This window comes from Varanus komodoensis, unplaced genomic scaffold, assembly GCF_004798865.1.
Source record: "Varanus komodoensis strain SLA01 unplaced genomic scaffold, ASM479886v1 scaffold27, whole genome shotgun sequence".
Lineage (NCBI taxonomy): Eukaryota > Metazoa > Chordata > Lepidosauria > Squamata > Varanidae > Varanus > Varanus komodoensis.
Window position 1 is genome coordinate 11,156,289 of NW_025335701.1, and position 27,830 is coordinate 11,184,118.

Here is a 27,830-nt window from a genome sequence, read left to right on the forward strand (position 1 = left end):
AAGTGAACTGCATGAACTTGTCCTTCGAATAAAGATAGGCTGAAAACATGGCATGAAATAAGAAAACAGGTGAAGGATGAGTTTCGGGTTTTGGATGGGAGAAAATGTGAAGAATATTTTTGAATGACTCTCCCTAGGATGGGGATATCTTAGAGCAGATGCCACCATAGAAAAAAGTCCTGCCGTTTGTTTGTCTGTTTGTTCATTACATTTATATTCCACTGAATTAGCCCAAGGGCTCTCTGAGTGGGTTATAATAATCCTGTGATGCCTTCAGGGAAGGAAGATTCACCATGAAGGCAGCACCTTCAGAAGCCAACAGACAGGTGGGAAAACAGAAGAGATGCTCCAGAGCAGGCTGAGCGGCAGGCCAGGTTCCAGGTGTCTTTGCCTTCATCTCACAGCTTTCCAGATCAGGGGCCACCGCAGCGAGGGTGCATGGAGCTGCATTCTGAAACATCTGGAGGTCCGCCTCCTTCCCACTCCTCTCTACAAGTTGGGTGACCCTCCAGGTGTGTGGGCATGCAGCCCCCATGTCCCATCGTCTGCTCCATTGGGTAGGTTTGCTAGGGCCGACTCGGGTGGTCGGCCAAAACATCTGGAAGGCGCCAGTAGCCCATCCCGGTCCATGAGGAGGCATCTTGTCTGGGCCAAACTGGCTCTTTGGGCCACCAGTGTAGGTCTTCGGGATGGACGTCCACAGCCGGATCGCACAGGTGAGCAGGAGGGCTCACTTGCCAGCTCACTGTTTGCTCTGCCTCATTCCCTAGCGAACAGAGCCAGCCTCACTCAGGCTGATGGGCCCCCGGGTTCGAAGTGGCCCCACTGGTGCTTCTGGCCCTGCCCTCCACGGTGCCTCAGCATGCGGGCCAAGTCTCAGCTGCGCCAGGTTTGGGGCCCAGCACTACAGCGCTGACAGATGGACACCCAGCCATTTATTCACATCGGTTTGGGCAGATTAATACCTTTGCTAAGAGCCCATTAAGAAGCAAAGGGAATCATATGGATTCCTGTCAAAAGAGGAGGGCACCCGGAAACCCTCTGTCTGGAGCCTGAATGCACAGTGCTAGTCTGGGGTTTCAGAAAGGCATCCATATCTCCTCCCAGCTTTGAGAATCTTGCAGCTCCTTCAGCAAACCTGTCCCGGAGCGTCTTCTGCTGCAAAAGAAAGCCACGTGAGTCCTCCGTGCTGGTCCTGTTCTCACAGACACATGTGGTTGTCCTGCAGGTGTGGCCAGCTGCCTCCCCTCCTAATGCGAAGCATCCTCACAGGACAGTCACTTCCCGCCAGTGGTCTGCTGGCGCTTGCTCCTGGCCAGGTCACAGGACTGATTCGGGGCCGGAGGTCGCTTTGCTCTCCACGGGTGGAGCAGCTTTTGGCTGCTTCCTACCAACCTCACCTGCTTTTGAGCAAAGTTAGGGCCGGCCCTACCATTAGGCAGAGTAAAGGGGGCAATGGCTGGGAAGCAGAAGGAGGGTGTTGGAGGAGCGAGCGGGGTGGCGTGTGGCCGGTAGGTTAGTCGGCCACTAAAGGGTCACCACCTCGTCCTTCATCTCAGGTAGCACAGTGCCCTGGGCCGGCCCTGCGGCTCAGGTCGGAAGTGCAGCCTAAGTTATTATTGCAAACCAGGCCCACAAAACTCGCTGACCGAGACAATCGCCCCACATTGTATGGTTTGCCTGGTGGTGGCGATGGGGAGAGGCGCTGTGGGGCGGGGTAGGCTAGGAGGCAAAGCAGCTTGGCAGCCCTCGCCTGAGAAGCCATCCAGGATCTCATCTGAATGCAGGCCAGAATTAATCAGTTCTCATTTACCTTGGAGAACTTTCACCAACATCCTGTTTATTTGCCGCAGAAAAAAAATGCTCAGGGAGTTAATGCCATTGCATTCTTAGAAATGGTGTGTCCTATCAAGCAAGTGCCGTTTCAGTCCTCGCCTGGGCTAGGAGCCAGCCGCGATATTTCGGTCGTCATCAGGACACCTGCAGCGCATACGAATGAGATGTAAAGTCACCCCAAGCAGCAAGCTGGAGGTTCAGGTCCTGGGGGTTGGACAGGGCCTGGGGAAGATGCTCGGCATTCCCATGGAGCATTCTGTGAGAACTGGTTGTGCTCTGGGCTCCCGCCCTCTGTGCAGGCTGACCACAAAACATCCTCACTGCTTTTCCGGCTTTCTCGTGGAAGAGCTGTGCTTTCTGCACTTTGCAGAAAGATGGTTCGGGCCACGCTCTTCTCCCACGTCCCACACGGCGGAGCGGAGTGTCCCTCAGTGAAGACACCCGTTGAATGCATCGATGAGGGATGGTTAGAGGGATGATGCTGGTGAACATCTGTGTAGAATTTCGGCTTTTGCAGAAAAAATTAGGAATGGGAACTGTGACTGACTGTGAATCATGAAACTACAGATATTTCACAATATACGTATTTGATTATCTTCTGATTTGGGGGACCCATTAGACCCCTCAGATCTAATGTATGTGCGGAGGAAGAGACGGTTTGCATTTCCGCTCCCACCATCCCGCTCCACAGCCACGTTGTCTGGGGCTGAAGAGAGTTCTAGTCCAAGCCATCCGGCGGGAACAAGTTTGGGGAGCACTCGGCTCAGCTGGGCCCGCGTGAAATGCTTGCCAGTGCCAGCCTTCCAGGGCCAAGCCTGGGAGGCCGGAGGACCAGCCTCGGGAAAGACTCGCCGCCGTGGCTCCGCCTGTGCGTGGCTGCAGCCCAAACCGCCCCCCGTGCCCCAGCGGGGCCTCCCGCCTCGGAGGGGAGCGCAGCTGCCTTGTTTTGCCGTGGGAGGCTGCCGGGCCGAGGGCTGCAGCCCGGCTCCCGCACTGCTGAGCCTCAGCCCGCCGCATGGAGCATGGCTGCCGCGCCTCTGCAGGCACAGAGATCCCGCTGGCCGGTTCTCCCCCGCAGAGGGGAAAAAGCAGCTTGGAAGCGTTTCCCTGTGTCCCCCTCGCGCCTCCCGGGCTGTTAAAGCAGCCCGATGTGTCCACTTAGTCGATTTCATAATTGCACTTCAGACTTGGAGGGAAAATAATAGCTGTTCACGAACAGCCCCATTGCGACAATCCTTGTGGTTATTGTTGGCCTTCAGGAATTCATAGGAAATCCTGAGAAAATGGCAACGGGGGGGATTGTTTGGATCATTCCTAGCGGCAGTCTAGAGTCTACTTTCCTCTGAGCCTTGCCTTTCCTTTCCTTTCCTTTCCTTTCCTTTCCTTTCCTTTCCTTTCCTTTCCTTTCCTCCTAAATGACAACAGAGTTAGCAAACATATCATAACAACCTAGCAGTAGGAATTAATGAGGACAGAGAAAAACAAAGGCACATTTTCCATGATTTATTATTAAATTCTCCAGTAAAAAATCAAGTAAGTTGAATTTTCCTATTAACACAATTGAGAATCTAATGAGCTTCTTAATTTATGACTTCAGTAAGTTTCTCTGATTTGAATTATAAAACTATCATGCAAGCTACATTCTAATTGCCCAAGTGTGTCTGAAGATGACAGTTTGTTTAGCTTTCATTCCAGCATCTAATCTAAATAAATTAGCAAACAACAGACAGTCTTTGCCGCAAGTCATTCTGATGTAAGTGAATAAATAGGATTTTAAAAAAAAGTGGAATGACTCCAAGTTATTGAAATAAGAATAGTAAATGTACTACTGTCTGAGACCTTGGGATGCTTCCCACTGCATAGAGGATGGCTTTAACACCATTATTAGCTACAGCTGTCGCCCTGAGCTCAGACAGATTCATTCTGCAAATATTTCCCCCCATTCTTATGTCATAAGAGGGAGTCCTGCCAGAGTGCGGCCAAGGCTGATTTGATGAAACATCCCAGGTCCCCATAAAAGCCCTGCAGATGCTTCTAGCAAGATCAGTGGGCAGCAGACGAGGTGGTTGGGAATTGCAGTTCGCTTTTAATAAAGATTTCCCATCAAATATGACCCGGATTTAATTTTATGCATTGATATCAGCAATGAAACAAACAGAAAGGGCCTAAATCAGGCTCAGCAAGAAATTAGTGCAGTAGCAATTTCAACCTGGGAGGGAATGATGGTTCAAAGGGGCCCAATTCAGCTCACCCGCCGTCCAGTGCTGATGCGACCCCAGCGCAGAGAAGAACTCTTTGAAAGGGGAGGTTCCGTACTATCCACCCTGCCGACAAAAGTGCGTGTAGTCAAGGCGATGGTTTTCCCAGTTGCAATGTATGGCTGTGAAAGCTGGACCATAAGGAAGGCTGAGCACCGAAGGATTGAGGCCTTTGAATTGTGGTGCTGGAGGAGAATCCTGCGAGTCCCTTGGACCACAAGGCAATCAAACTGGTCAGTCCCAGAGGAGCTCAACCCTGACTGCTCTTTGGAAGGCCATATCCTGAAGATGAAGCTCAAATACTTTGGCAACCTAATGAGAAGGAAGGACTCCCTGGAGAAGAGCCTGATGCTGGGAACAATAGATGGCAAAAGGAGAAGGGGACGGCAGAGGATGAGGTGGCTGGATGGGGTCACTGAAGCAGTCGGCGTGAGCTTAGATGGACTCCGGGGGATGGTGGGAGACAGGAAGGCCTGGAGGAGTGTTGTCCATGGGGTTGCGATGGATCAGACACAACTTCGCAACTAGCAACAACAATGTACTATCCACATTAAAAATAAATGAATTTAATCCAAGGGAGCAATCCTAAGATGTTGCAAGGTTGACCCGAGTTTGTATGAACTCATTCCCCCAAGACCTTCTCAGTGGTATTTTGGGACAAGGATCTTGAAAGGGTGTGAAACGAGGTAGCTTTTTTGTCCAAAACAACAGTCAATGGGACCCATGGAAAGGTGACATGGCTTATTGTTATGGAGAGGACATGCAAATGCTGTATGTTACACCGAGGACACAGGACAACTCTATGTGAAAAGGAAGCACAGAAACATAGAAACAGAGCAAGTCAGAAGGGTCTCCTGGGTCATCTAGTCTGACCCCCGCCTCCGCTCATGACTTGCCTGCCATGCCTAACATGTGAGTCAAAAGCTAGCTAGATATATTCAGCACAAGGTGATTGTACATAGTGATCACAACTATACAAAAACTTTTCTGTTCTAGCGCACCTTGGCACCATTTAGATTACTGTTATAATCATTTGTGCCAGTTTTAATATAGTAACTTAAGTTTTATATGCCAGTTGATCATTTATACATTATTTCATCTTGTTTGTTTATTATGGTTTTAATCCTACTGTTTTGTTACTTATTGATAATTTTATTCTAATAGCTGCCCAGAAAGCATGGTGCTAACGGGCAGCCTTCAAACAAACGTAATAAATCAACAAAATACCGTTGAAGCAGAAATGGCCGCTGAGGGCAGCTGTTTCTGAGATCTCTAGCCTACATTTCATCATTTCATTTCATGACTTTATCAACCAACAGAGGAAGGGGAATAATTTCATGGATGCCCGCAGAAGATGACCCCTCGGACGCTCGCAGCAAAAGACTCATTATCACGTGCCAATCATCCGGGGGGGGGGGGCTTAGCAGGAGGGAAAGATCATCCTTTCCCAGGGCGCAAATCAATTCACACGGGCATCACCTGTTGAGGTGGCTGCCGGCCACTCGCTTGCGCTCCGCTGGCTCTTTGTTGGGAGATGCCTGCATTTTGGGGCCTCCTCCTTTCTCGCCCGGCCTTCAGAGAAGGGCTGAGTTCTAGTCCCATGCTGTACATTGGCTCTCATCTGTCATAGTTATGTAATCATTATATAGCGCATCTATTATATTAGTATATTATACAATATATGTGATATTACCATATATATTATATGCATGATATTAGCATTTTGAATATGATGTTCACTAAAATGACTCTCTGTTGTCGTAAACATATGTTTGCAGACATTTTTGGATTGGAGCACTCTGTTGAATCATGCAGAGAAGTACACGCTTTAAAAGGATGAATTGAGCCTCGGTCTGCGTATTGGGTAAAAAGCAAAACCTGGTACATGTGCACTCTGTAAGGAACTGAGCAACTTCCACCCCAACCCCTAGCAGAAGCCTGGCCAGTTTCACCCCAGAGTCTAACTGAGGGGCTCTCCTGGGAGCACAGAAGGCAAGCCATGGCCCCTTGGCTCCCGCTGAGGTGGAGGCTCACATCCGGCACGGCCTCGGGGGGACGGGCCCCCGGCCTTGCTGCTCTGAGCGGCTGTCTGCACTTGCCCGCGACTAGTGGCAGGGGGTGGCATTTGCCAAAGAGCCCGCCACGGGGAATACCGGCAATGGCACCCCCTCCAGGGACGGCGCGCGAGCTGGGGGGGGGGCAGCTGGGCCTCGCTGGGCAATTCATCACCGCCTCGCCTCGCCCCGCCAGTCTTGCGGGATTATAAAAAAGCCCATTCAAAAGGTTAAGGATTTGTCTGCAGCATCTCAAAGTGATATAAATCGAGATTTATCGCACACACTTGGAGGGAATGGGCATTCGTGCCGGTGATGGAGGAGAGCTGGCAGCCAGGCCGAGCTCCGTGCAGCTTGCTGGCTGCATCGTCCCCGGCCCTGTTTGGGGAGCCCGTCGGCCCTGTCACAGCGTGCCGGGAAAGCATGCAAGCAGGGCGGGTTTGCCGGCGGCCTGTGGCTGGCGCAGCAAGTCAGGATAGGGTCTTAGCCTCGAGCAGAGGAAGCGGCTGGGGGAGGGTCTCTCTGGGCAGCGTGGCCCGTCTCTCCTCTTCAGCCTGCTCTGCTCCAAGGAAGTCCTTCCCCACTTAGTCTCCACAACACCCCTGTGAGGTAGGAAGATAATAAGCGGACCAGAGTTAGCTAAGCACAACCTGCGACGGAGATCGACACACGTGCCCTCCTGTCCTGAAACCAACCATCCAGCCGGGAACAGCCTTTCCCAGCGTGGGGAACATCCTGTTGCAAAGGTTGCTGGGATTAGAGCAAAGCGCAAAGGTCTCCTCAATATTTTCCACCTTATTTGTGGTCCAAGCAATTGAGTGAGCAGTTTCTTCTAAATTCTTTAATGGTGTTTTACTGGAAGGGTTCACCATCAACAGAAGCTGTAGCACAATGTTTTTCCTCGCCCCCCCATTTTATTGGCAATGCACCAATTGTGTCGCCCCCCCTGGCCTGGATTTTGCATCCCCCACCGTTCCCCTCTCCTAGCATCACTCCAGGGCATTGTGGGGAAGAAAGGGAGGGCAGCCAGTCACCCTTCACCACGGGGATGAAAATGAGGCGCAGTGCCCTTCTGTATCTCAAGGCTTAAGAGTAAGAAGACGGCAGTCTCAGAACTGTGCTGAGATGTTTCCTGAGATGCTCTGCTCTGGCTGCAGTTCTCCGGGGTTCGGCACTTCCCCAGCATCTTCTGAAGAGCAAACGCCTGCGACACGCTGGCAGGGGCATCTTGTCTCCGACGGACGTGTGTGTCGTGGCACTGGTTCGCCAAGTGTCCCACAGCAGGGGTGTGTTTGTGTGTCTGCCCAGATCCTGAGAAGCGGTGGGCGCGCTGCTCGGCCAGAACCTCTCCTCCGGTTCCCTGCTTGTCTTCTTCCCCTTCCGTGCCTCCTTCCCCAGGCATGTCAGCATGTGCTTTGCGTTTCTGTGGCGAGATGGTCCCACCGCTGCAATGTGGTTGAGGGCACTGTGTGCGCTGCTTCTTCGAACCATTATGATTTTTGCTGTCCTAACCTGCCTCAGATTCCCTTGCAAGGAACCAAAGCGGCTTGCAGAGTTCTGGCTCAGTATGCAGGCAGGCCTCCTCTGGCGAAGGAGGTCGCCCATGGCCAGCAAGGCTCATAGCCACCAACAGCCCCTCCCTCACAAATCTGTCCAGCCCCTGTTTAAACCATCCAGAACGGGGGCCATCACCACCCCCCTGGCAGCAAGACCCATAGTTTCACTGTGCTTCACTTCTTTTGGTCTGTCCCAAACCTGCCCTTGGTCACCTTCCTGGGATGACCCCGGGTTCCAGCATGATGCTTCCTCCACCCCAGGCATTGTTTTGAGCACCTCTGCCATGTCTCCCCTTCCTCGCCTGGTGGCCGGATCTCATCAAAGCGTCTACGGGGGAGAGTTTGCAGCAGAGAGCAACGCAGACTTCGGAAGGCCCCGCAGTGGCACTGACTCCAGGCTGCGCATGGTGTCGACCGAGGGACCGGGAACAGACCCGAAGCTTTGTCTGATACTGTGCGAGGAAGACGCACGTGGAGGTAAAGGACGTGTGTTTGGCCCCCTCTCTGGCCTTGCATTTTGAGGCCTGGGCCCGGGGGCATAGAAAGCTGCACTCCCGCACACCTTCTGCACGAGAGTCCAAAGCAGCACATTCAGAGGGAAGTTCTTTGACAAGAAAACAGGGAGACCATCTCTCTGCCCCTCTGCAACGTCAGCTGGACAAATCTTCCTTGCAGAAATGAAAGAATAACCCTGTACGCCTGCTTAAATCGCAGCTCTGATTCATTCTGCCAGGGACAGAAGCTGCGAGTCAGGCAGAGGAACTCCTGGCCTCCCAGATGCAATTGGAACGCAATTTTCAGCATCACGGCACATCGCCATGCCGGGGCCGATGGGAGTCGGAGCCAGCCTCTTCCAGAGGGCCTTGCATTCCTCACTGCCGTCGTGCAGGCAAATGTGTGAGTCTCCCATCAATATACACCCCTGGAAAACCACACTGCATGAAATGCAGCTACGCGGCAGGGCCGTGGCTTCCCGGGCCCGTCTCTCACGCATTACTGTAAGAAGCAGTTTTGATCTCCTTCGGTGCTGAAAATTTTCCATGAATAAAGGATTTTGTGAATTAAAGGGAACTGCAGGGGGGCTGGCGGGTGCCGCACGAGAGCTGATCTATCACGCCCGATCCTTCCAGAATGAGCCTGTGATTTTGTTTTTTTCATTCTCTAAACTCTGTTTTACTTTGTAGCCTTCAGCTGGCAGCGTTCATGCTTAAATCCATATAGAATTCAGTCAGATTGCAGATTGTTTCCAAAGGCTTCAAAGTTTCTTTGAAAAACACAGTAAACAGCAGCCTGTCAATAAAAACCGGGAGAAAAAATAATGTATCCATTCCGAAGATTCAGGCAAGTGCTTTTTGTGCTCTTATTCAAGGATTCATGCACTAGTTTACTTGCTATATTTTTAGAAAATGATATGGAAGTGGGTGTTTGGGAAGGCACGGAAAGCACGCTTTTAGGAAAAGCTTGTGGCTACAGGTAGAGAAGGTGTAAAAACGCTGCACGGAGTAATGTGCAAACACCTGGACTTAGTGAAAGAGCCGAGCCGGGAAAACAACATGCCTGGCAGGGGGAATTGCACATTCCGCTCAAATTCGTTCGTTGGTGCATTGCTGCCCTGCCTTTCAGGAACGCAACAACCCAAAATCATAAGAATCCCGAGCTCTTATGAACATAATAAAATATTAAGCAGTCTTAAAACCAGTGTGAAAAGCTACACTGCAGGGGGTGTGGGCTGGTTGCAGTGCTGCGGGAAGGGCATCCCAGAATTCGGGAGCGACGTGGCAGAAGGACCTGTGGCATTTGCCTGACACAAAGGCCTTGGGAAATGAAGGTTTGCTTGTGGATGGGGTGCCGCTCGAGTAGCTCCGCAGGTTCTGTTACTTCCTGATCATTTGCCACCCATTTTCTGCTCTGTCCTTTAACTATGCTGTCTGCATGTCCAGATCCGAATTCCAGGGGAGGAGGGGATATATTTTGGGAAGAGTGTGATGTGTTCCACAGGGTAAGCAGTTGAAGGGGAGCAACCGCAGAGAAAATTAGAGTTAAGTGGGAATTCACATGAAAGCATCTTTGGGAAGGTCAGCAGTCTGAAACGCACTCGTGCTTCAGCTGTGTCCACTGGGCATGTGGCTAAACTCACCTTCTCTAAGCTCATGGATGCCACACTGACTTTGCAGGAAAAGGGTCCCTTGGAAAGAATTTTTTCAGCAGGGAGGTTATGATCAGAAAGCACATCCCCCCTGTAACCCGAAAACAGAGTCTTTATTTCACGTGCCGTGGCAGTGCCGTGTTCAAATACTGCATCGTGAATGTTGAAGCAGCTTTATCTGCAAACAGCCACAACCTGGCCTGAGCCAGGAAGCCCTGCGTGCTGCCGAGCAGGGAGGTAAATTTGGCGTTTGTGCTCCAGGGCAGCAGCTGGTGCACGGCTGGGAGGCAAGGGACCTCCCTCTGGCATGCTGCGGCTGGGACGTCAGGAACCATCCATCCCACCTAACAGCTCTCCTGGGACACAGTTTTGGAAAACATTTGACCTCATCTAAGAAAAGAATGGATTCTATTCTCTTAAGATGGTCCTCAGCTGTGGAGAACGTGCATACCTTGAACAACGCAATTCACATTTCGTATCCACAATCAAACCACTTCTGTTTGCATTTGAAAGTGTGGCGATGAATTCCTCCCCCTGACAAATCCAAAATGTCTTTGCTTATGCACTGCCCACCTCTTTAAGGTACCCCCCCCCCAGAGCATTCTGGGAACACGAAGCAATGAAACCAGCGTGCTAAAAAGCTGCTGACTTCCCGTCCCTCTGTGGATCCCATTTCTGGAGAGTGAAGCTCGGCGACCTCCTCCAACATTCCTGGCAATCCATATGAAACACGGTCATACGGCGTCTTGCAACACTTTCCGTTGCCATTGCCATTTTCTTGATGGGGAAATGCAACGGATGAGGGAAACGGGGGATCGGGCATTTATCTTCCGACCAGCGTGCACCGAGGCCCGAGGCCGGGCATGCATGGCTGGGCGGAGGGTCGCAGCTTTACTAGCTTTGCGCTGAATGCAGAAAACATTCCCTTCTTAAATCAGGCTAGTTCTTCTTGCATCGCCGTGGCACTTTGCCCAGCTGGCCATAGGCATATGCAATATAACACTGCAGAAGACACAAGGAGTGCGGCTTCAGATGAAACATGTCCCTGCCCTCAGCTGATGGGCATTCACACGCGCACACAAGGAGTGACGGATAAATCGGTGGACTCAGATAGGTGCCACTGAGTCTTGCAACCCCTTCTTAAGTCCAGACTGGTGCAAGAAGTCTGGCTCTGGACAAATTCTCTTACTGGTGGATTTTATAGCCTCTGTCTTACAGGTATTTTTTAAATAACCAAGTGCTTTGGAGACTGTTATGAAAATAGCCCCATTGTCTCAACATCTTCTCACTCTCAAAGTTGCCTGACCTTGAGAGATTCCAGTGTGAAGTGCGGGCATGGGCGAGATCTAGTTTGGACCCTTCGTTGGGGAAGAGTTGAATCTACTGGGGTCAGTGGAGCATCTTTAGCAACGCGCCTGCTCTGGCCCATGTGTCCATCACATTAGGTGGCCTCCTCGTACACCTTTCTCTGAAGCTGAGAGGCCTGTTTCCTGCAAAACCTGCTTGCTCGCCTCACAGGCATCCAGCCCCCGAACAGCCATGGCAAGCCGGCAGAGGTGAAGTTGAAAAGACAAAAAATCCATTCTGTGGGCGGGAGGGCAGGCTGGGGCGGGAAGGGGGGAATCTTCCTGCAATGAAGTATTGACCATAAGGTAAATTTCATGGGGTCAAGGAAAGGAAGTCGGGGGCGGGGGAGGGGACAGACATAGCCGAAATGAGGGTTGCATTGATTCACCAAGTGCAGAGGAAAATATTTATCGATAAACCTAATTGACGTACTGTGAGTAAAGATGCAATATAGATTCAAGATTTTTTAAAACCGAAAATGAAAGCTTGAGCGGCATAATCCAATTCCCTACCCACCTGCCACATTCAGAATTATCGTCCATGTACAACCAGGACCTCTTGCAGCCCATGGGCCTGCCAGATGCCCTGCAATGCAACTCCCACATCCATTCCTTCATGTCTTTATTAACAAAATATCAATAAACTGCATCATGTTGAAACAAACGGTGCGGATTGCAGCTCCGTGGATCGAGAGCAGGGGTCTCAAACGCGTGGCCTGCGGGCCAATTGCCGGGATGGGTGGGGCATGGGGAAGGGGCCCTGTGGCCTTCAAAGCGCTGGCGGCACCCGGGCCGGCCTCCGGGAGCGACGCGGGATGAGCGGCCCACCACCACCGCGGGGGTGGAATACTCGATGCGGCCCAGCCTCACCCAGACTGCCCCCAGGCAAGTTGAGTTTGAGTCCCCTAATCTAGAGGGTGCTGAGCTGAGGAAGCGTGCGCTAGAGGGTAGCAAAAGGCTAATTATTTAGCTTATCGTGAATTCTGCTCTTTAGAAGGCCAGATCCTGAAGATGCAACTCAAATACTTTGGCCACCTAATGAGAAGCAAAGACTCACTGGAGAAGAGGCTAATGCTGAGAATGTTGTTGTTGTTGTTAGTCATGAAGTCATGTCCGACCCATCGCGACCCCATGGAGAATATTCTCCAGGCCTTCCTGTCCTCCACCATCCCCCGGAGTCCACTTAAGCTCACACCAACTGCTTCAGTGACTCCGTCCAGCCACCTCATCCTCTGCCGTCCCCTCCTCCTTTTGCCGTCAATCGTTCCCAGCATCAGGCTCTTCTCCAGGGAGTCCTTCCTTCTCATTAGGTGGCCAAAGTATTTGAGTTTCATCTTCAGGATCTGACCATCTAAAGAGCAGTCAGGGTTGATCTCCTCTAGGACTGACTGGTTTGATCGCCTTGCGGTCCAAGGGACTCGCAGGAGTCTCCGCCAGCACCACAATTCAAAGGCCTCAGTCCTTTGGCGCTCAGCCTTCCTTATGGTCCAGCTTTCACAGCCATACATTGCAACTGGGAAAACCAGAGCCTTGACTATACGCACTTTTGTTGGCAGGGTGATGCCTCTGCTTTTTAGTATGCTGTCTAGATTTACCATAGCTTTCCTCCCCAGGAGCAAGCGTCTTTTAATTTCTTGACTGCAGTCCCCGTCTATGATGATCTTGGAGCCCAGGAAAATAAAATCTGTCACTACCTCCATTTCTTCCCCATCTGTTTGCCAGGAAGTGAGAGGACTGGATGCCATGATCTTAGTTTTCTTAATGTTGAGTTTCAAGCCAACTTTTGCACTCTCCTCCTCCACCCACAAGAGGCTCTTTAGTTCCTCTTCACTTTCTGCCATGAGAGTGGTATCATCTGCATATCTGAGGTTATTGATATTTCTCCCAGCAATCTTAATTCCAACTGGTGATTCATCTAGCCCTGGCTTTCTCATGATGTGCCCTGCATATAAGTTAAATAGGCAGGGCGACAGTATACAGCCTTGCCGAACTCCTTTCTCAATTTTGAACCAATCAGTGGTTCCGTGCCCAGTTCTCACTGTTGTTTCTTGACCCGCATATAGGTTTCTCAAGAGACAAATAAGATGGTCTGGTACTCCCATCTCTTTAAGAACTTGCCACAATTTGTTGTGATCCACACAGTCAAAGGCTTTAGCATAGTCAATGAAGCAGAAGTAGATGTGTTTCTGGAACTCCCTAGCCTTCTCCATGATCCAGCAGATGTTGGCAATTTGATCTCTAGTTCCTCTCCCTCTTCGAAATCCTACCTGTACTTCTGGTAGTTCTCGGTCCACATACTGCTGGAGCCTCGCTTGTAGGATTTTGGGCATAACTTTGCTAGCATGTGAAATGAGTGCAATGGTGCAGTAGTTTGAACGTTCATTGGCACTGCCCTTCTTTGGGATGGGAATGTAAGCTGACTTTTTCCAATCCTGTGGCCACTGTTGAGTTTTCCAAATTTGCTGGCATATTGAGTGTAGCACTTGTACTGCATCATCTTTTAAGATTTTGAATAGCTCAGCTGGAATACTGTCGCCTCCACTAGCTTTGTTGTTGCTCAGACTTCCTAAGGCCCATTTGACTTCACATTCCAGGATGTCTGGCTTGAGGTCAGTGACCACCCCATCATGGTTATCAGGGATGTTAAGCTCTTTCTTGTATAGTTCCTCTGTGTAATCTTGCCACCTCTTCTTAATCTCTTCTGCCTCCGTTAGGTCCCTGCCATTTTGGTCCTTTTTCATGCCCATCTTTGCATGAAATGTTCCCTTCATATCTCCAATTTTCTTGAAGAGATCTCTGGTCGTCCCTATTCTATTGTTTTCTTCTATTGCTTTGCACTGTTAATTTAAGAAGGCATTCTTATCTCTTCTAGCTATTCTCTGGAATTCTGCATTCAGTTGGGTGTATCTTTCTCTTTCTCCCTTGCCTTTCGCTTCCCTTCTTTCCTTAGCTATTTGTAAAGCTTCCTCAGTCAGCCATTTTGCTTTCTTGCATGTCTTTTTCTTTGGGATGGTTTTAAGATGCTACCTCTTGTACAATGTTGCGAACCTCTGTCCAAAGTTCTTCAGGCACTCTGTCTATCAGATCTAATTCCTTAAATCTATTTGTCACCTCTACTGTATATTCATCAGGGATATGATTTAGGTCATACCTGAGTGGCCTGGCGCTTTTCCCTACTTCCTTCAATTTAAGCCTAAATTTTGCAACGAGAAGCTCATGTTCTGAGCCACAGTCAGCTCCTGGTCTAGTTTTTACTGACTGTATGGAGCTTCTCCATCTTTGGCTGCAGAGCACATAGTCAGTCTGATTTCTGTGTTGACCGTCTGGTGCTGTCCATGTGTAGAGTCATCTCTTGGGTTGTTGGAAAAGAGCACTTGCTATGACCATTGTATTCTCCTGACAAAATTCTACCAGCCTGTGCCCTGCTTCATTTTGTACTCCAAGGCCAAACTTGCCTGTTATTCGGTTATCTTTTGGCTTCCTACTTTAGCATTCCAATCCCCCATGATGATAAGGACATCATTTTTTGGTGTTAATTCTAGAAGGTGTTGTAGGCCTTCATAGAACCGGTCAACTTCAGCCTCTTCAGCACCAGTGGTTGGGGCAAAGACTTGGACTACAGTGATGTTGAATGGTTTGCCTTGGATTCGAACTGAGATCATTCTGTCATTTTGGAGATTGTATCCCAGTACTGCTTTTCCTACTCTTTTATTGACTATGAAGGCTACTCCATTTCTTCTGAGGTATTCTTACCTGCAGTAGTATACCTGATGGTCATCTGAATTGAATTCACCCATTCCTGTCCATTGTAGTTCACTGATTCCTAAGATGTTGATGGTCTTGTCATCTCTTATTTGCCCACATCCGGCTTGCCTTGAGTCATGGATCTTACATTCCAGGTTCCTATGGAGCATAGATCTTTGCAGCATCGGACTCTCCTTTCACCACCAGATACATCTGCAACTGAGTGTCCTTTCGGCTTTGACCCAGTCGCTTCATTCTTTCTGGCGCTACTAGTACTAGCCCCCTGCTCTTCCCCAGTAACACACTGGGCACCTTCCAACCTGAGGGGCTCATCTTCCGGTGTCACATCTTTTTGCCCTTTGGTACTGTACATGGGGTTTTCATGGCAAAGATGCTGGAGTGGGTTGCCATTTCTTTCTCCAGTGGCTCACATTTTGTCAGAGCTCTCTGCTATGGCCTGTCCGTCTTGGGTGGCCCTGCACGGCAGAGCTCACAGCTTCATTGAGCTACGCAAGCCCCTTTGCCATGACAACGCAGTGATCCATGAAGGAGATGCTGAGAGTGATTGACAGCAAAAGAAGAAGGGGATGGCAGAGAATGAGGTGGCTGGATGGAGTCACTGAAGCAATCGGCATGAGCCTTGGTGGACTCCGGGAGATGGTGGGGGACCGGAAGTCCTGGAGTAATGTTGTCCATGGGGTCGCGATGGGTCAGACACGACTTTGTGACTAACAACAAAACAACCAGGGATACATGTTTCTGGTTTCCTTTGCTCACCAGGTGAGCTGGGCAGGTGAAACTGAAGAGCTTCCGTCAAGTACCACCCAGTGTTGGTCTCATGGTATTTCTGCAAGAGGGGCTCGCTCTGGCCCCAGCATTGCCATTAGGTCTGCCCATCACTCCTGCGAGATTCTTGTTCTACAGAAGCTGTTCAAACAATGAATAAGTCTGGACATTTCCGCGAGACTTATTCGCAAGCGAATGTGTGCCGACATATAAAATATGCCCATGATTAGGCGGCCTAAGAAGGCTAATGGAAGCATCCATCACAGCTCAGAGCAGAAGCGCTCTCTGTTCCCCTGTTACTTTCCTTGGTGAAGAAGGAGGGTGCCTTTCCCACTGGAGGAAGGACTGGGCTTCCATTCTGCCTCACTTGATCCACCACTTTCTCCCAACGCTGATCTTTGCCTGCTGCCATCCATGCCTGCTGCCATCCAGAGCAGAACTGCCCCCGCCCGCAACCCACAGCTTGCGGCCCCCCTTTGCAAGTGGAGGTGAAGTGAAGGGTGTCCCTTCCGGGCCGGTACCTGCTCGCCGCTTGCCGACCGAAAGCCGAGCTGACATTTGCAGCGTCCAGCCGCCGACGTGGAGGCAGCAGCGACGCCTTCCAGAGCAGACTGGGGAGTTGCCACCTTGCTGATGGAGCTCTGCCTGGCAACATGCCTTTTGGCCCCAGGGGCCCTGAGGCTGAAGCAAGGCAGTCTTACCACGCAGCTCTGCTTTTGAAAATCAGGTAGCCACTGATATGGAAAACCTCTGCCTTCAAGGGTGGCTGCTGCTCCGATTTAGGGCTGTGGGGGAAATCCCCCCCCCCCCCGGCATTCGCTACCTAACTCCACACTGTTGAACCAACAGACACACTGAAACTCGATTATCCTCAGCATCTGTACTCCGTTGGGTCTTGAAGTAAGCATCTGCAAGCAAAAAGAAATGTATATATTTGTGAGAATAGCTTTGGGGCAGCCAGAACTTAATATTGAATATATCCATAAGTTTGCGATGAGCAGAATTTAAAGCTGGACAAATGGAGAAATGAGAGCAGCCAAATTGCCCAATCCATCCGTCCATCCATCCCTAACTGAATTAGATTATACGATTTCTTATGCAGGGATGTTTAAGGAATTGATTATGGGGGTGCACCAGATCCCCTGAGCTTGGCTCCCCAGTTCCTGGTGAGTCAGGGCAGTTCCTGCCCAGTGTCCTCTGACCCAAGATTCTGGCCTGGATTCTGGTTTTGATGGGACGTTTCTCCAGGCTGAATCCAGGCATTTGTTTTGCACTTTTTCTGTATCTTGCGAAAGGAAAGCAGGTGGGGGATCCCCAAGCAGCGGCCAGGAAAGAAAGAATCAAAACCGGAGCCAGTAACTGAACCTGTTTTGGGCCAAGTTGGGAGAGGTGTGGAATCAAAAGTGGCATTAGTTACACGTCCAGCCGTGTCTTGTAACTTACAGACACGCTTACTACCTGGGACTATTTGCTGTCCTTCCCGCCATGGGTTGCAGAAAAGCTGCCAAAGGAATCCTGCTTTCACTGGACACTAGAAACTTGAGCAAAGTTTTGTCCGCTGGATGCAGTGATGCTTTCTCCCAGGGTATCTTTCCCCAAAGATTAAATGTGAGGTGGAGACTAACTGGAAGGGGGTAAGTGGAAAGCACTAGGAACGGCTGACGGGTTCTGAACGCGAATGATGCAATGAGCGCCATTCCCAGCGCTGGGCCCTGCGAGGACCGGGGAGCGCATGAGCCTGGCTGGGCTTTTCAGCTCTGATTGTGGAATTCTTAGTGAATATCAATTAAGTCCTGGAAATGTCACTCTCTAATTAGGAGGTCTGAAAGGGCGATCAGAAACATAAAGTAAACAAACGCTGCAGTGCCCCCCTTACAATAATGCAAGAAGCCTTCCGGGGAGAGGGGGGGAGTTAATTAGAGGGTTGCACACAAAAGGTATTTTGAATTTTCCGTCTCTGTCTTGCATCCTTTATGAGGCCACAATCTCCTCCAGTTTAAGCATTCCCATAGGAAACAGTGGCTATGGGGGGCTGGCGGTTTTCCTTCTCTGGATGAGTCACGTTGGTGAGTCCACCCAACTTGGGACCACACACAGTGGATGAGGGAACAGGCAGCAATGCAGAGTCAGCCGGACTTGGATGCGTAGTGGTTGGGCTGGGGGTATTTAAGAGTGAGGAAGCCCATGGAGGTCAAGTGAATGCCGGAGGGAGGCCCGGAAAGCATTTGGCTACCAGCTTCTGTATGTGGCATGAAGCGGCCGTCTCGTCCTTTGACTCTGGCAGGGCCCGCTGGGCTAGAAAAGAACTGGGCTTGAGCCCAGCTGCAGCAAAGGGGGTCAGCAAATTGGGGTGCTTGCAGAGCAAAGGAGATGCAGTTCTCCACTGAAACGGTCCCATCCCACATCACGCTGGGAACCTCGCGATAGCTCACTCCTCTTGTACCAGTACAGTGGCACCTCAGCTCACGGACTTAATCCATTCCAGGACTCTGGTCGTGACCCAAATTGGTCGTGAGCCAAGTCAAATTTCCCTATTTGACTTGGTTCAATGCAAATAAGGTTAATCTGTTCAGTGACTTTTTTTTTTTAATCACAAAAATTTGAAGCAAAGTGACAAAGAACAACAAAGATCGCAGCCATCCCCCCTCCCAGCAATCATGCAGGGGGGTGGGGGGAGACGGGCGCAATCGCATGCGCGCTGGAGGGGAGGCAGGTGCAATCGCGGCCATCTCCCCCCAACATGACCGCAGCCATCTCCCCTGCCCCCCCCCCCAGCACAACCACGATCGCGCCCATGCAGGGAAGGCAGGCACATTCACGATTGTCACCCGATGCGGAGTTCACGACCTGCGGCAAAATCTTGCTGAAATTTCTGTTCGCAACCCAATTTGGTCGTGAACTGAGACGTTCATGAGCCGAGGTACCACTGTACCTGTAATCTTAAAGTTTCCAGAATGCTCACCAAAAAAAGTTACAAGGGCATGTGCCCTGCACTGAAGTGAATTTCTGTGCTAATGAAATGAACTGTTCCTCTTAATTTTTTCCAGCTTAAGCTGGAAAAGCATCAAGGACTCTCACATTCTGGTTTATTTCAATGCAAAGTGTATGGGAAGTCTCATTTTTCAGGGCAAGAGACTCCAGGGCCTCCCCGATTTTCCTTACACTCCCACAGCCATGGTTTAGCTAAGACTGGTGGTGCTCAGCTGGCGGAGCGTGAGAGTTTCCATTAGGCCTTGCCTCTTCCCGATAATGTGAATAGTGCACATAATCTCCCCTAAATTAGGTTGTTTATGTTGCAAAGTTGCGAGTCATTGTTGAAACTGTCTTTGGGGTCTGCGGGCGGGGGGGAGAAATGAGCTCAGTTCACACTTCATGGGAGCTTTCCTCGCTTTGCCATTTCACACCACTGCACAAATCAGTCACTTACCTTTTGACCCTTGTGCCTTTCCAAATTTCACCATTGCATTCTCCAGTTGATCTAACAAGTGCGTGCTGGAGGAAACAATTTTTGGATGTGTACTATATTGGCGAAGCGGTTTGCAAACCTGTGTTCTCCATTGCTTCTTCATTTTCATGCACACTTTAATAAATCTCGAAAGTTGGGATAGACCCAAAGTAGAACTGGACAAGTTGCCAGCGTTTGAGATGAGCCAGATTTAAAAGTGGAAAGCTGGGAAGCCAAAGTGGCAGGTTCTCCCATCCCGCTGGGAATCCTGTGATTCGACCTTCTCTTCTTGCTGTGTGGGTCAGTCCTCCTAGTTGTGTGGAGGGGGCAAGCCAGGTGAGGCGCAAGTCCGCTCAGCTATGGGTGTGGGCCCTATCGTGTGCCACAGTGCAAGCTCGCAAGTTTAACGCCTTGCTCAAAACTGGCCCTGCGAGTTGCCTTGCCAGAACGTCTTCAAAAGAGCCGAGTATTTTAGCATTCATGGAAAGTCTCGCCGGGAAAGCACCTTCCCGTGGAAATGTCAGTGGCCACATGAAATGATGCTAAAGACCAGAAAAGATTCCTCACGCACCCCCAACACAGCCTGTGAGCAGCCCTTCCAGATCTATTACCTTTCCTCTCTTCACCCCATTAATTTCTTTGCTCTTAACAAAATTGGGAAACATGCCAACGATTGAGCTGGGACTGTTGAGGCTTCCCTTTTTGGTAGAGTGGAGGGCTCATTTGGCAAAAGACATTACAGACAGGCTGAAAACAAAGACAAGCAAGCAGGGGTTGGTTCTTGATCAAACCTTTCTGAAGTTCAGGTCCAAATGGGGACAAGTCCAACGTTCAGAGGGCTGGCAGGGACATTTCCTTAGACTAAGAACAGAAGTTCCAAGAGAGGTCATCCCAGATGGACACACAATGGACCATCCAGCATCTCCTGATTCCTCCATGGTGGTCCCAGAGAAACCGTGTTTTAGCTTCCTCCAACCTGTCTAGCTTGGCTCAGAGTGCCCAGATGAACTGATCTGGAGTAGCGGGTCAAGAAGCAACAGTGAGAACTGAGCACGGAACCACTGATTGGTTCAAAACTGAGAAAGGAGTTTGGCAAGGCTGTATACTGTCGCCCTGCCTATTTAACTTATAAGCAGGGCACATCATGAGAAAGGCGGGCCTAGATGAATCACCAGTTGGAATTAAGATTGCTGGGAGAAGTATCAACAACCTCGGATAAGCAGATGATACCACTCTAATGGCAGAAAGTGAAGAGGAACTAAAGAACCTCTTGATGCGGGTGAAGGAGGAGAGTGCAAAAGTTGGCTTGAAATGCAACATTAAGAAAACTAAGATCATGGCATCTGGTCCTCTCACTTCCTGGCAAATAGATGGGGAAGAAATGGAGGTAGTGACAGATTTTATTTTCCTGGGCTCCAAGATCATCATAGACGGGGACTGCAGTCAAGAAATTAAAAGACGCTTGCTCCTGGGGAGGAAAGCTATGGCAAATCTAGACAGCATACTAAAAAGCAGAGAAATTCACCCTGTCGACAAAAGTGTGTATAGTCAAGGCGATGGTTTTCCCAGTTGCAATGTATGGCTGTGAAAGCTGGACCATAAGGAAGGCTGAGCGCTGAGGAACTGAGGCCTTTGAATTGTGGTGCTGGCGGAGACTCCTGTGAGTCCCTTGGACTGCAAGGCGATCAAACCACTCAGTCCTAGAGGAGATCAGCCCTGACTGCTCTTTAGAAGGCCAGATCCTGAAGATGGAACTCAAATACTTTGGCCACCTAATGAGAAGGAAGGACTCCCTGGAGAAGAGCCTAATGCTGGGGACAATTGAAGGCAAGAGAAGAAGGGGACAGCAGAGAATGAGGCGGCTGGATGGGGTCACTGAAGCAATCGGCGTGAGCTTAGGTGGACTCCGGGAGATGGTGGAGGACAGGAAGGCCTGGAGGAGTGTTATCCATGGGGTCGCGATGGGTCAGACATGACTTGGCGACTAACAACAACAACAACAACAAGCTGAGCTTGCTAAAAGGAGGAAGCAACGTCTGAGGAAGCATCACAGCGCAGGGTGGCAGGCAGGGACCGTTCAGGACTGGATGGAGCTTGGCTGGTGGGGCGCATGGCTGTCTCAGCACCATGCGCAGCTTCCAAAGCCTTGTGACTGTTGGTGGGTTCATGCATTTGATGAGTGTTCTCTGCCTACTTCTAGATAGCCTTTGTCTGATGCCGCAGTCTCAAGATCTTAGCGTGTGAAGGAGATGAGAAAGGCACTGGAGGGATGCCACTGGTCCAAAGGTCTCTGGAGAAGCCAGATCCTTCAGTCTGGATGGTCCCAGGGGAGAAGTTCCGGGCGAGTTCCTCTGTGGGCTTCTCTGACCCACGGAGAAGCCTCAGAATATTTTATCTTCCCCCAGTCGGTGGACCTGGAAGCAAGGAGACAGGATAGTGCCTAACGTGCCACCAAGGATCTGACTCGCACCACAGGGCACCTGCTGCCTCCAAATTGCACCAACGTTCTTCCCACTTTCTCTGCACCTCCAGTTTAAACCGGGACACCGGGATGGCGTGGGTCGTCCCCTGTGTGAGGTCCATCTCAGCTTTTCACAAAGCTTTCCACAAATAGTAGGACATGCAACGTTTCACTGTGTTTTTATTCTTCCCAGCTTTTCACTAGTTAGTTTTTCATTCTAATTTTGAACAGGTTTTAATTAGCCTTCCTAGGTCATTTCGAAAAATTCTGCCAAATGCATTGACGGATTTTTATCTGGGAAAATAAACAGCCAAGAAGGCCTGCAGTGATGTTGGACAACTCCATCAAGAAGTTGTCTGATTTGGGCTGCACCCTAACACGAAGCCTATGGCCACCCCCCGGGGGACTGGAGCTGGCTTACTGCTAGGGGGTGGGTGCTGGGTCATGTCCACAAGGTATGGGAGGGGAGGTCTCCGTGCCCTGTGCTAGCCCCCCGTCGTCTGGCAGCGTGGAGGATGAGGTCCCGTCGTCAGCATTGAAGGCAGGCGCATCGCGCAGCCCAGACGGCACTTCATCCATGGCATGGGTCGAGGGGCACCTTCAAAAGCGAGGCTGATGGTTCGGGTGGTGGCCTGCATGTCTTGTCATGATCAACCAGCCAGCTACCGGAGGGGAAGGGGAGGAGAAGCTTGGTCTTGTGTGCCATTGCTGACGGATGACCGGCTTGTAGTATATCATCTGAGTTTTGTACATGGAGGAACATTATGGATGGGCTTGGAAGATGGTCCAGAAGCACTTTTGTGCGTGGAGGAACGTTATTTCTCCAGCTGGCTGGAAGAGCATTTTCCGCAGACCGCTTCCATGGCAAGAGGCTGGGAAGGGACATATATATGGACAGGTGGATTCTGCCAGTGCTGTAGGCATTCGAGTGGAGCTTCCACATGCCCACATAGGCAATCTCCATCAAGGCAGTGAGGAGGCCTCCCTGGGTGGGCCAAAGGGAAAGGGGCATGTCTGAATTCCCAGAACACGGGCATGGTTGCATTGTGGTTGTTTATGCAACAATATTTTTGATCCCCACTGCAAAAGTCAGTTCAGAACAACCCAAGGTCCAAGATCTCTTCTGGCTGAAGCCAGAGTGCAGGACACAGAATCAGTTCAAGCTGCATCAGCCCAGATTCAGGCTGGACATCAGGAAAAGCTTCCTCTCTGCCAGAGCAACACAACAGTGGGACCGGCTGCCTGGAGAGGGGGGGCTCTCCCACACTGGAGACATTCAAGAAGAAACTGGGCAGCCCTCTGAGTGGGAGGGTGTGGCTTGGTGTCCTGCACCAGCAGGGGGTTGGTGCCGATGGCCTTCCTGGCCCCTTCCCACTCTACGATTCCAGGATTCTGTGAACTCATACAGCACATGCAGAATGGCTCGATTCATAGGGAAAACCAAGCGCTGTATTGCAATATGGATAAAAACAAACTCCATCAAAAATTGTGTAAATGTTGCATGGAAAGTTTCCGACCACGACACTCAAAATTGCTTTCCCTCCCCCCACCCTGGCCAAGCCCAGAATGAGCCCAAGCAGACTGCCAGCATCCAGCTGTAGCTCCGGTTCTCTGGTGCTGCAAAGAGGCAGTGTTGCTGCCCGGCAGGCTCCCTTGGGGACCCCGCCCAGGACAGGCAGGGGCCAACACAGAAAAGGCCCGTTCTTGAAAGGCCTCTCTCAGGGGCGCGATGCTGCGACGTCAGCCGCAGGGTCACACAGGGGGAGGAGGCCCGCGGAGGACTGGGATTCCAGCTGTAAAGGGCTTCCTGCTTTCTGGAGCTGTAGATTTGGCTGTCTGCCAGAGGGCCCCCCCCCCCATCCTTCCAAGCTACATGCACTTGCCCATCCATTCCTCGCCCCTCCAGTTGACAAAGGAGCCCTTTGCACGTTCATCATGCATAGCCTATTCTTGCTCCGGCCAAGAGCGTGGACGAGCCCCCCCTCACCCTGTGTCCGAGGGAGAAGCATCTCAGCGCAACCACTGCAGTTGTTTCTCTAGTCTTCTTAAACAAACGGACCGAGAGGCCATGGATGGGGACGCAAAGCCCCGCAGTGGGGGGTGGGGGTCAGTCTCGGGGGGTTCAGATGCATAGGACCCATCAGGACCTCCTGGTTTGCAGGAAATGATTTCTTCTCCAAAGAAAGCATTTCTTGCAAAACTGCAAAAGAGAAAGAGTAGCAAAGGGAATTGCAGGCGAGGGGGGGAAGGAGAGATGGAGATGAAGGGACGAGGGAAAGGAAGACCAAAGAGCATTTGTGAGTGAGTTTCTGTTGATCGGCTTGTGATGCAGACCTTCGCTTCCTGCTTAAATATTTGCAAAGAATGAATTCACTTGAGCAACGCAGGCAAAAGAAGCCTCGCATTGTTCTCCAAAGCAATAAACGTGTATTATTGCTCCTGCTTCTTTTTCCTTCTTGACTTATCTGCTATAAACCTGCTGGCCTCCGTGGATGAAAAAGAGTCTTTTTCGCATTGCAAATTCATTTGTGATTACTTCCCAGCAAGACAGAAGCCAAAAGGAGAATGCTGAGCGGGAGGAGGGAGCTATTAGTGCACTCACGGGAATTCCAACATTTGGAGGAAGACAAAAACATCTTTTCAAAAATGAAGGGGCCGCCTCTTCCCCCCACAATCGCTCAAAGAGGACTGAGCATACTCATTAAAAATTGAGTGCTGGATGCCGGTTGAAAAAAGAAGCATAAAACTTGGGTGGGAAAGAAAGAAATGCCTCTCTTTGGAGGGAATACTGGCTGGGACCCTGAGCAGTAGCACTTCCGCTCGGAGACAGAACACGTTGCAACATTTTGTTCCTGATCCCATTGGTAATAATGCTTTTCTTTCTCTGTTTAGGAATGAGATATAACATGGAATCTCATCAAACCAGAAAAGTAAGTTGTCTTTGTGACTCCCATGTGCATTATTGGAAGGGGAAAGGGAAGCTGCGGAATGGCAGGGGGGAAAGCGCCAGCGATTAGTGAAAGAGAGACTGGCGAAGGAAAGATGCAGGACTACTCTTCAGAACATACGTTTCCTTACTAAATTCTCTGAATTTGTTAAGCTGTTGAAATGTAGCTTTTTGGTAGTTTATTAGGTCAGATAAATCTGATGCAGTTTGCCAGAGAAAAATTTTGCCTATCCACAGTTGGCATCGAGTTTGACAAAGACAGAAGTCCCCTTTCCAAGCCAAGCTGGTATGAAAGAAAGCTTGGCAAAAGTGCTCCATCTAGTGGCTCTTTCTTGTTCACACCAGCGGAGAGCCATGTTTTGCTTTTCCGAGCTCAAGCCATTGGAAAGATGTGCTTGCTGGCCATGAGTCGGGCTGTCCCTGGAACTTGCAAAGCAAGCATTGCGGGCAAGGGGTAGATATGATCAGATCTCTTTGGACTGGTTGTTCTGGGGCCCCAGCAATTAATAAAATCTTGCAGCGGGTTTCCTTTTCATCCAGGCCTGCTTGCACAGAACTGCCCTGAAGGATCGTGCTGGGTGCACCGGACGCCTGCGCAGGGTGCATCTGGCCCTCTCAGGCCAAGGGGCAAGTTCTGCTCCAAAGCAGCTTTCAGGGACTGATTCCCAGCGATAGGCCTGGCCAAGGCCAGGAGCAGCAGGTGAGGACGAGGCGTTCGATTCCATAGTTAGGCTGGACTAAAACAGTACAAATCGCTCACACCATGAGACTGCAAGCTGTCCGGGCTGCCGAATGCATTCTCATTTTGTAACTTCTCGGTCCTTTTCTCCCATCAGGACTGCTCGTCCAGTAACGATCAGGATGGGAAAACGCAGGGAAACGCCGGCGATGAGTTCCGCCTTGCAGACCACGGGGGTTCCTTACTCTTGGTGCAGAACGGGCCTACGAGGCATCAGGGCACCGGCATGAAGAAAAACTTCTTGGCCATGATTAAAGACCACCAAGGACAGGGCACCGAGGTTCATCCTGCCAGAACTCACAAGCGACGGAGGCGATTCGTCATCAAAAAGAGTGTGATCCCAGCTGCGGCAAGCGACTCCTTTCTCAAGGGATCTGCTGTGGAATCAGAGGAGAGACGCGACGTCAAATGGAGGGGCCTCTATGAGACCCAGCGCGAGCGGAAGCGGATCATGCGGGAGACCTGTGTGAAGTACAGGAGCAACAGCAAAAGAATCATCACGCCATATCACGTCTCCAGGATATTTGTCGAAGATAAGTACAGAATTTTATACTGCGAGGTCCCCAAGGCCGGGTGCTCCAACTGGAAGAGGGTGCTGATGGTCCTCGGTGGGCTGGCGCCCTCCACCAAGGTCCTCCAGCACAACACCGTGCATTATGGGAATTACCTGAAGAGGCTGGATGGCTTTGACCGCAAAGGGATAAACCGCCGGCTCAGCACCTACACAAAGATGCTCTTTGTCCGTGAACCTTTTGAAAAATTGGTCTCGGCGTTTCGGGACAAATTCGAGCATCCAAACACGTATTACCACCCTGTTTTTGGCAGGCCAATCATTTCAAAGTACCGCCTCAATGCCACGAAGGAGGCACTGAGAACAGGCGCAGGGGTGACTTTCCACGAGTTCATCCAGTACCTTTTGGACGTTCACCGGCCCATGGGCATGGACATCCACTGGGACCACGTCAACAGGCTCTGCAGCCCGTGCTTGATCGACTACGACTTTATAGGTAAATTCGAAAGCATGGAGGAAGATGCCAACTTCTTCCTGCATTTAATAAACGCTCCACAAAATTTGACTTTTCCTAGATTTAAAGACAGACATTCTGACGAAGAGCGAACAACCACACAAATTATGCAGCAATATTTCACACAGCTTTCCCCTTCTCAACGGCAACGCAGCTATGATTTCTATTATATGGATTATATGATGTTTAATTATTCAAAGCCTTTTGAAGACCTGTATTAACCGTGCGAGCGCTGGGCCCTAGGAAGACACACTCTTCCCAGACCTGCACATGTGTTCGGGTTCTCAGAGTTTCTCCTTGATATCCATTTCACCTGGCTTGGGTTCCTCGCTGAGGGCATCTTTTATTTCCGTGGGGGGGGGGGCTGTAAAGTGCACATTCTTCCCCAATGGGAAAAAACACATTTTAATGCACATTTTCCGAGACTTAAAGTGTGCTTTTTTCCCGTAGGCTAACATATGAAAATGCAGATTGGGGGCTGTGAATCTGCACACGTATACAAATGCGGAACTCTGCATCTGTGGACTTTCAAAAGTGAGCGCCAGTTTGGGAAAGGGTGAGCAATTCCCAGGAACTGTATTCCTGCTTGTGTTTACCTTCAGGGTTGTGAACAGGATTGAAATCCTTGTGTATTCCCCGCAGGAGTCCTGCAGCAGATACCTTACGGAGCTCTTCGTTTGCGTGTTTGCATAGCAGAGGTCCCCAGTAAGTCGTGCCCGTCTGCAAATGCAGTTACGGACAAGTCTCAGAAGGTGAAGTTCAGCAAAAGGGATAAACCTCCTATTTTTCCAGTGGAAAAGCTTTTCTTTTTACTCTTTTTAACCTTCCTAAACATGGGAGTGGAATTCGGGTGTGGAATAGGAAGCTCAAGCTCGAATCCCTCTCACAGAGCTTGGTGGTCCTGATCCAAATGGGGGGCATGTGTGCTTACACAGGAGTAAAGAAACCTATCGGGCATAGCTGCCCCATTCATCATCAGCAGAACATTTCTTCTGCGGGAAATTCCACAGGGAACCCTGGAAAAAGCCGTTTCCCCTGAATGAGCTTGCACATTCAGGAAACTCATCCTCCTTGGGATTTTCAAAGATTCTTGAGGATTTCCATTCTCACAGGGATCCATCGCTTCCTGTTAGCCCAAAATCATTTTCCAGGAAGCCTAAACACAGTCCGTCACCTTCAAGTTAGGCTGAGCCCTGCCGAGTCAAGGGAGAAAGCATCTTCCCTTGCCATGCCGGTCAATGGCACATACTAGGCATTTAAAAATTGCCTGCCACAAAAGTCCTTCACAGGCCCGGCGCAAGAAAGACTGGACATAAGCTCCAATTAGTGATGTGTATGTGTGCACTTAACGGTCTCCATCCCCTCCTAATTTTTTCTATGATTTCTGCATTTGTTATATTTATCCATCTCTTGTCAGGGCTGCTAATAAAGCACATTTTTTCCAATATGTTGTCGGCGTATGTTTGCATTTTACAGTAACGCGAGAG

At 50.4% G+C, this 27,830-nt stretch overlaps 1 protein-coding gene across 1 annotated transcript in view; it reads left to right on the forward strand.

Annotated features, from left to right (window-relative positions):
* Window positions 1–26,564, forward strand: part of CHST8 (carbohydrate sulfotransferase 8) — a 159,869-nt gene extending 133,305 nt beyond the window's left edge. The window contains exons 2-3 of the mRNA XM_044434218.1: window positions 24,525–24,562; window positions 25,416–26,564. Coding sequence (XP_044290153.1) covers window positions 24,525–24,562; window positions 25,416–26,564 — 1,187 coding nt within the window. The remainder of the gene's footprint in view (window positions 1–24,524; window positions 24,563–25,415) is intronic.
* The last annotated feature ends 1,266 nt before the right edge of the window (window positions 26,565–27,830 follow it).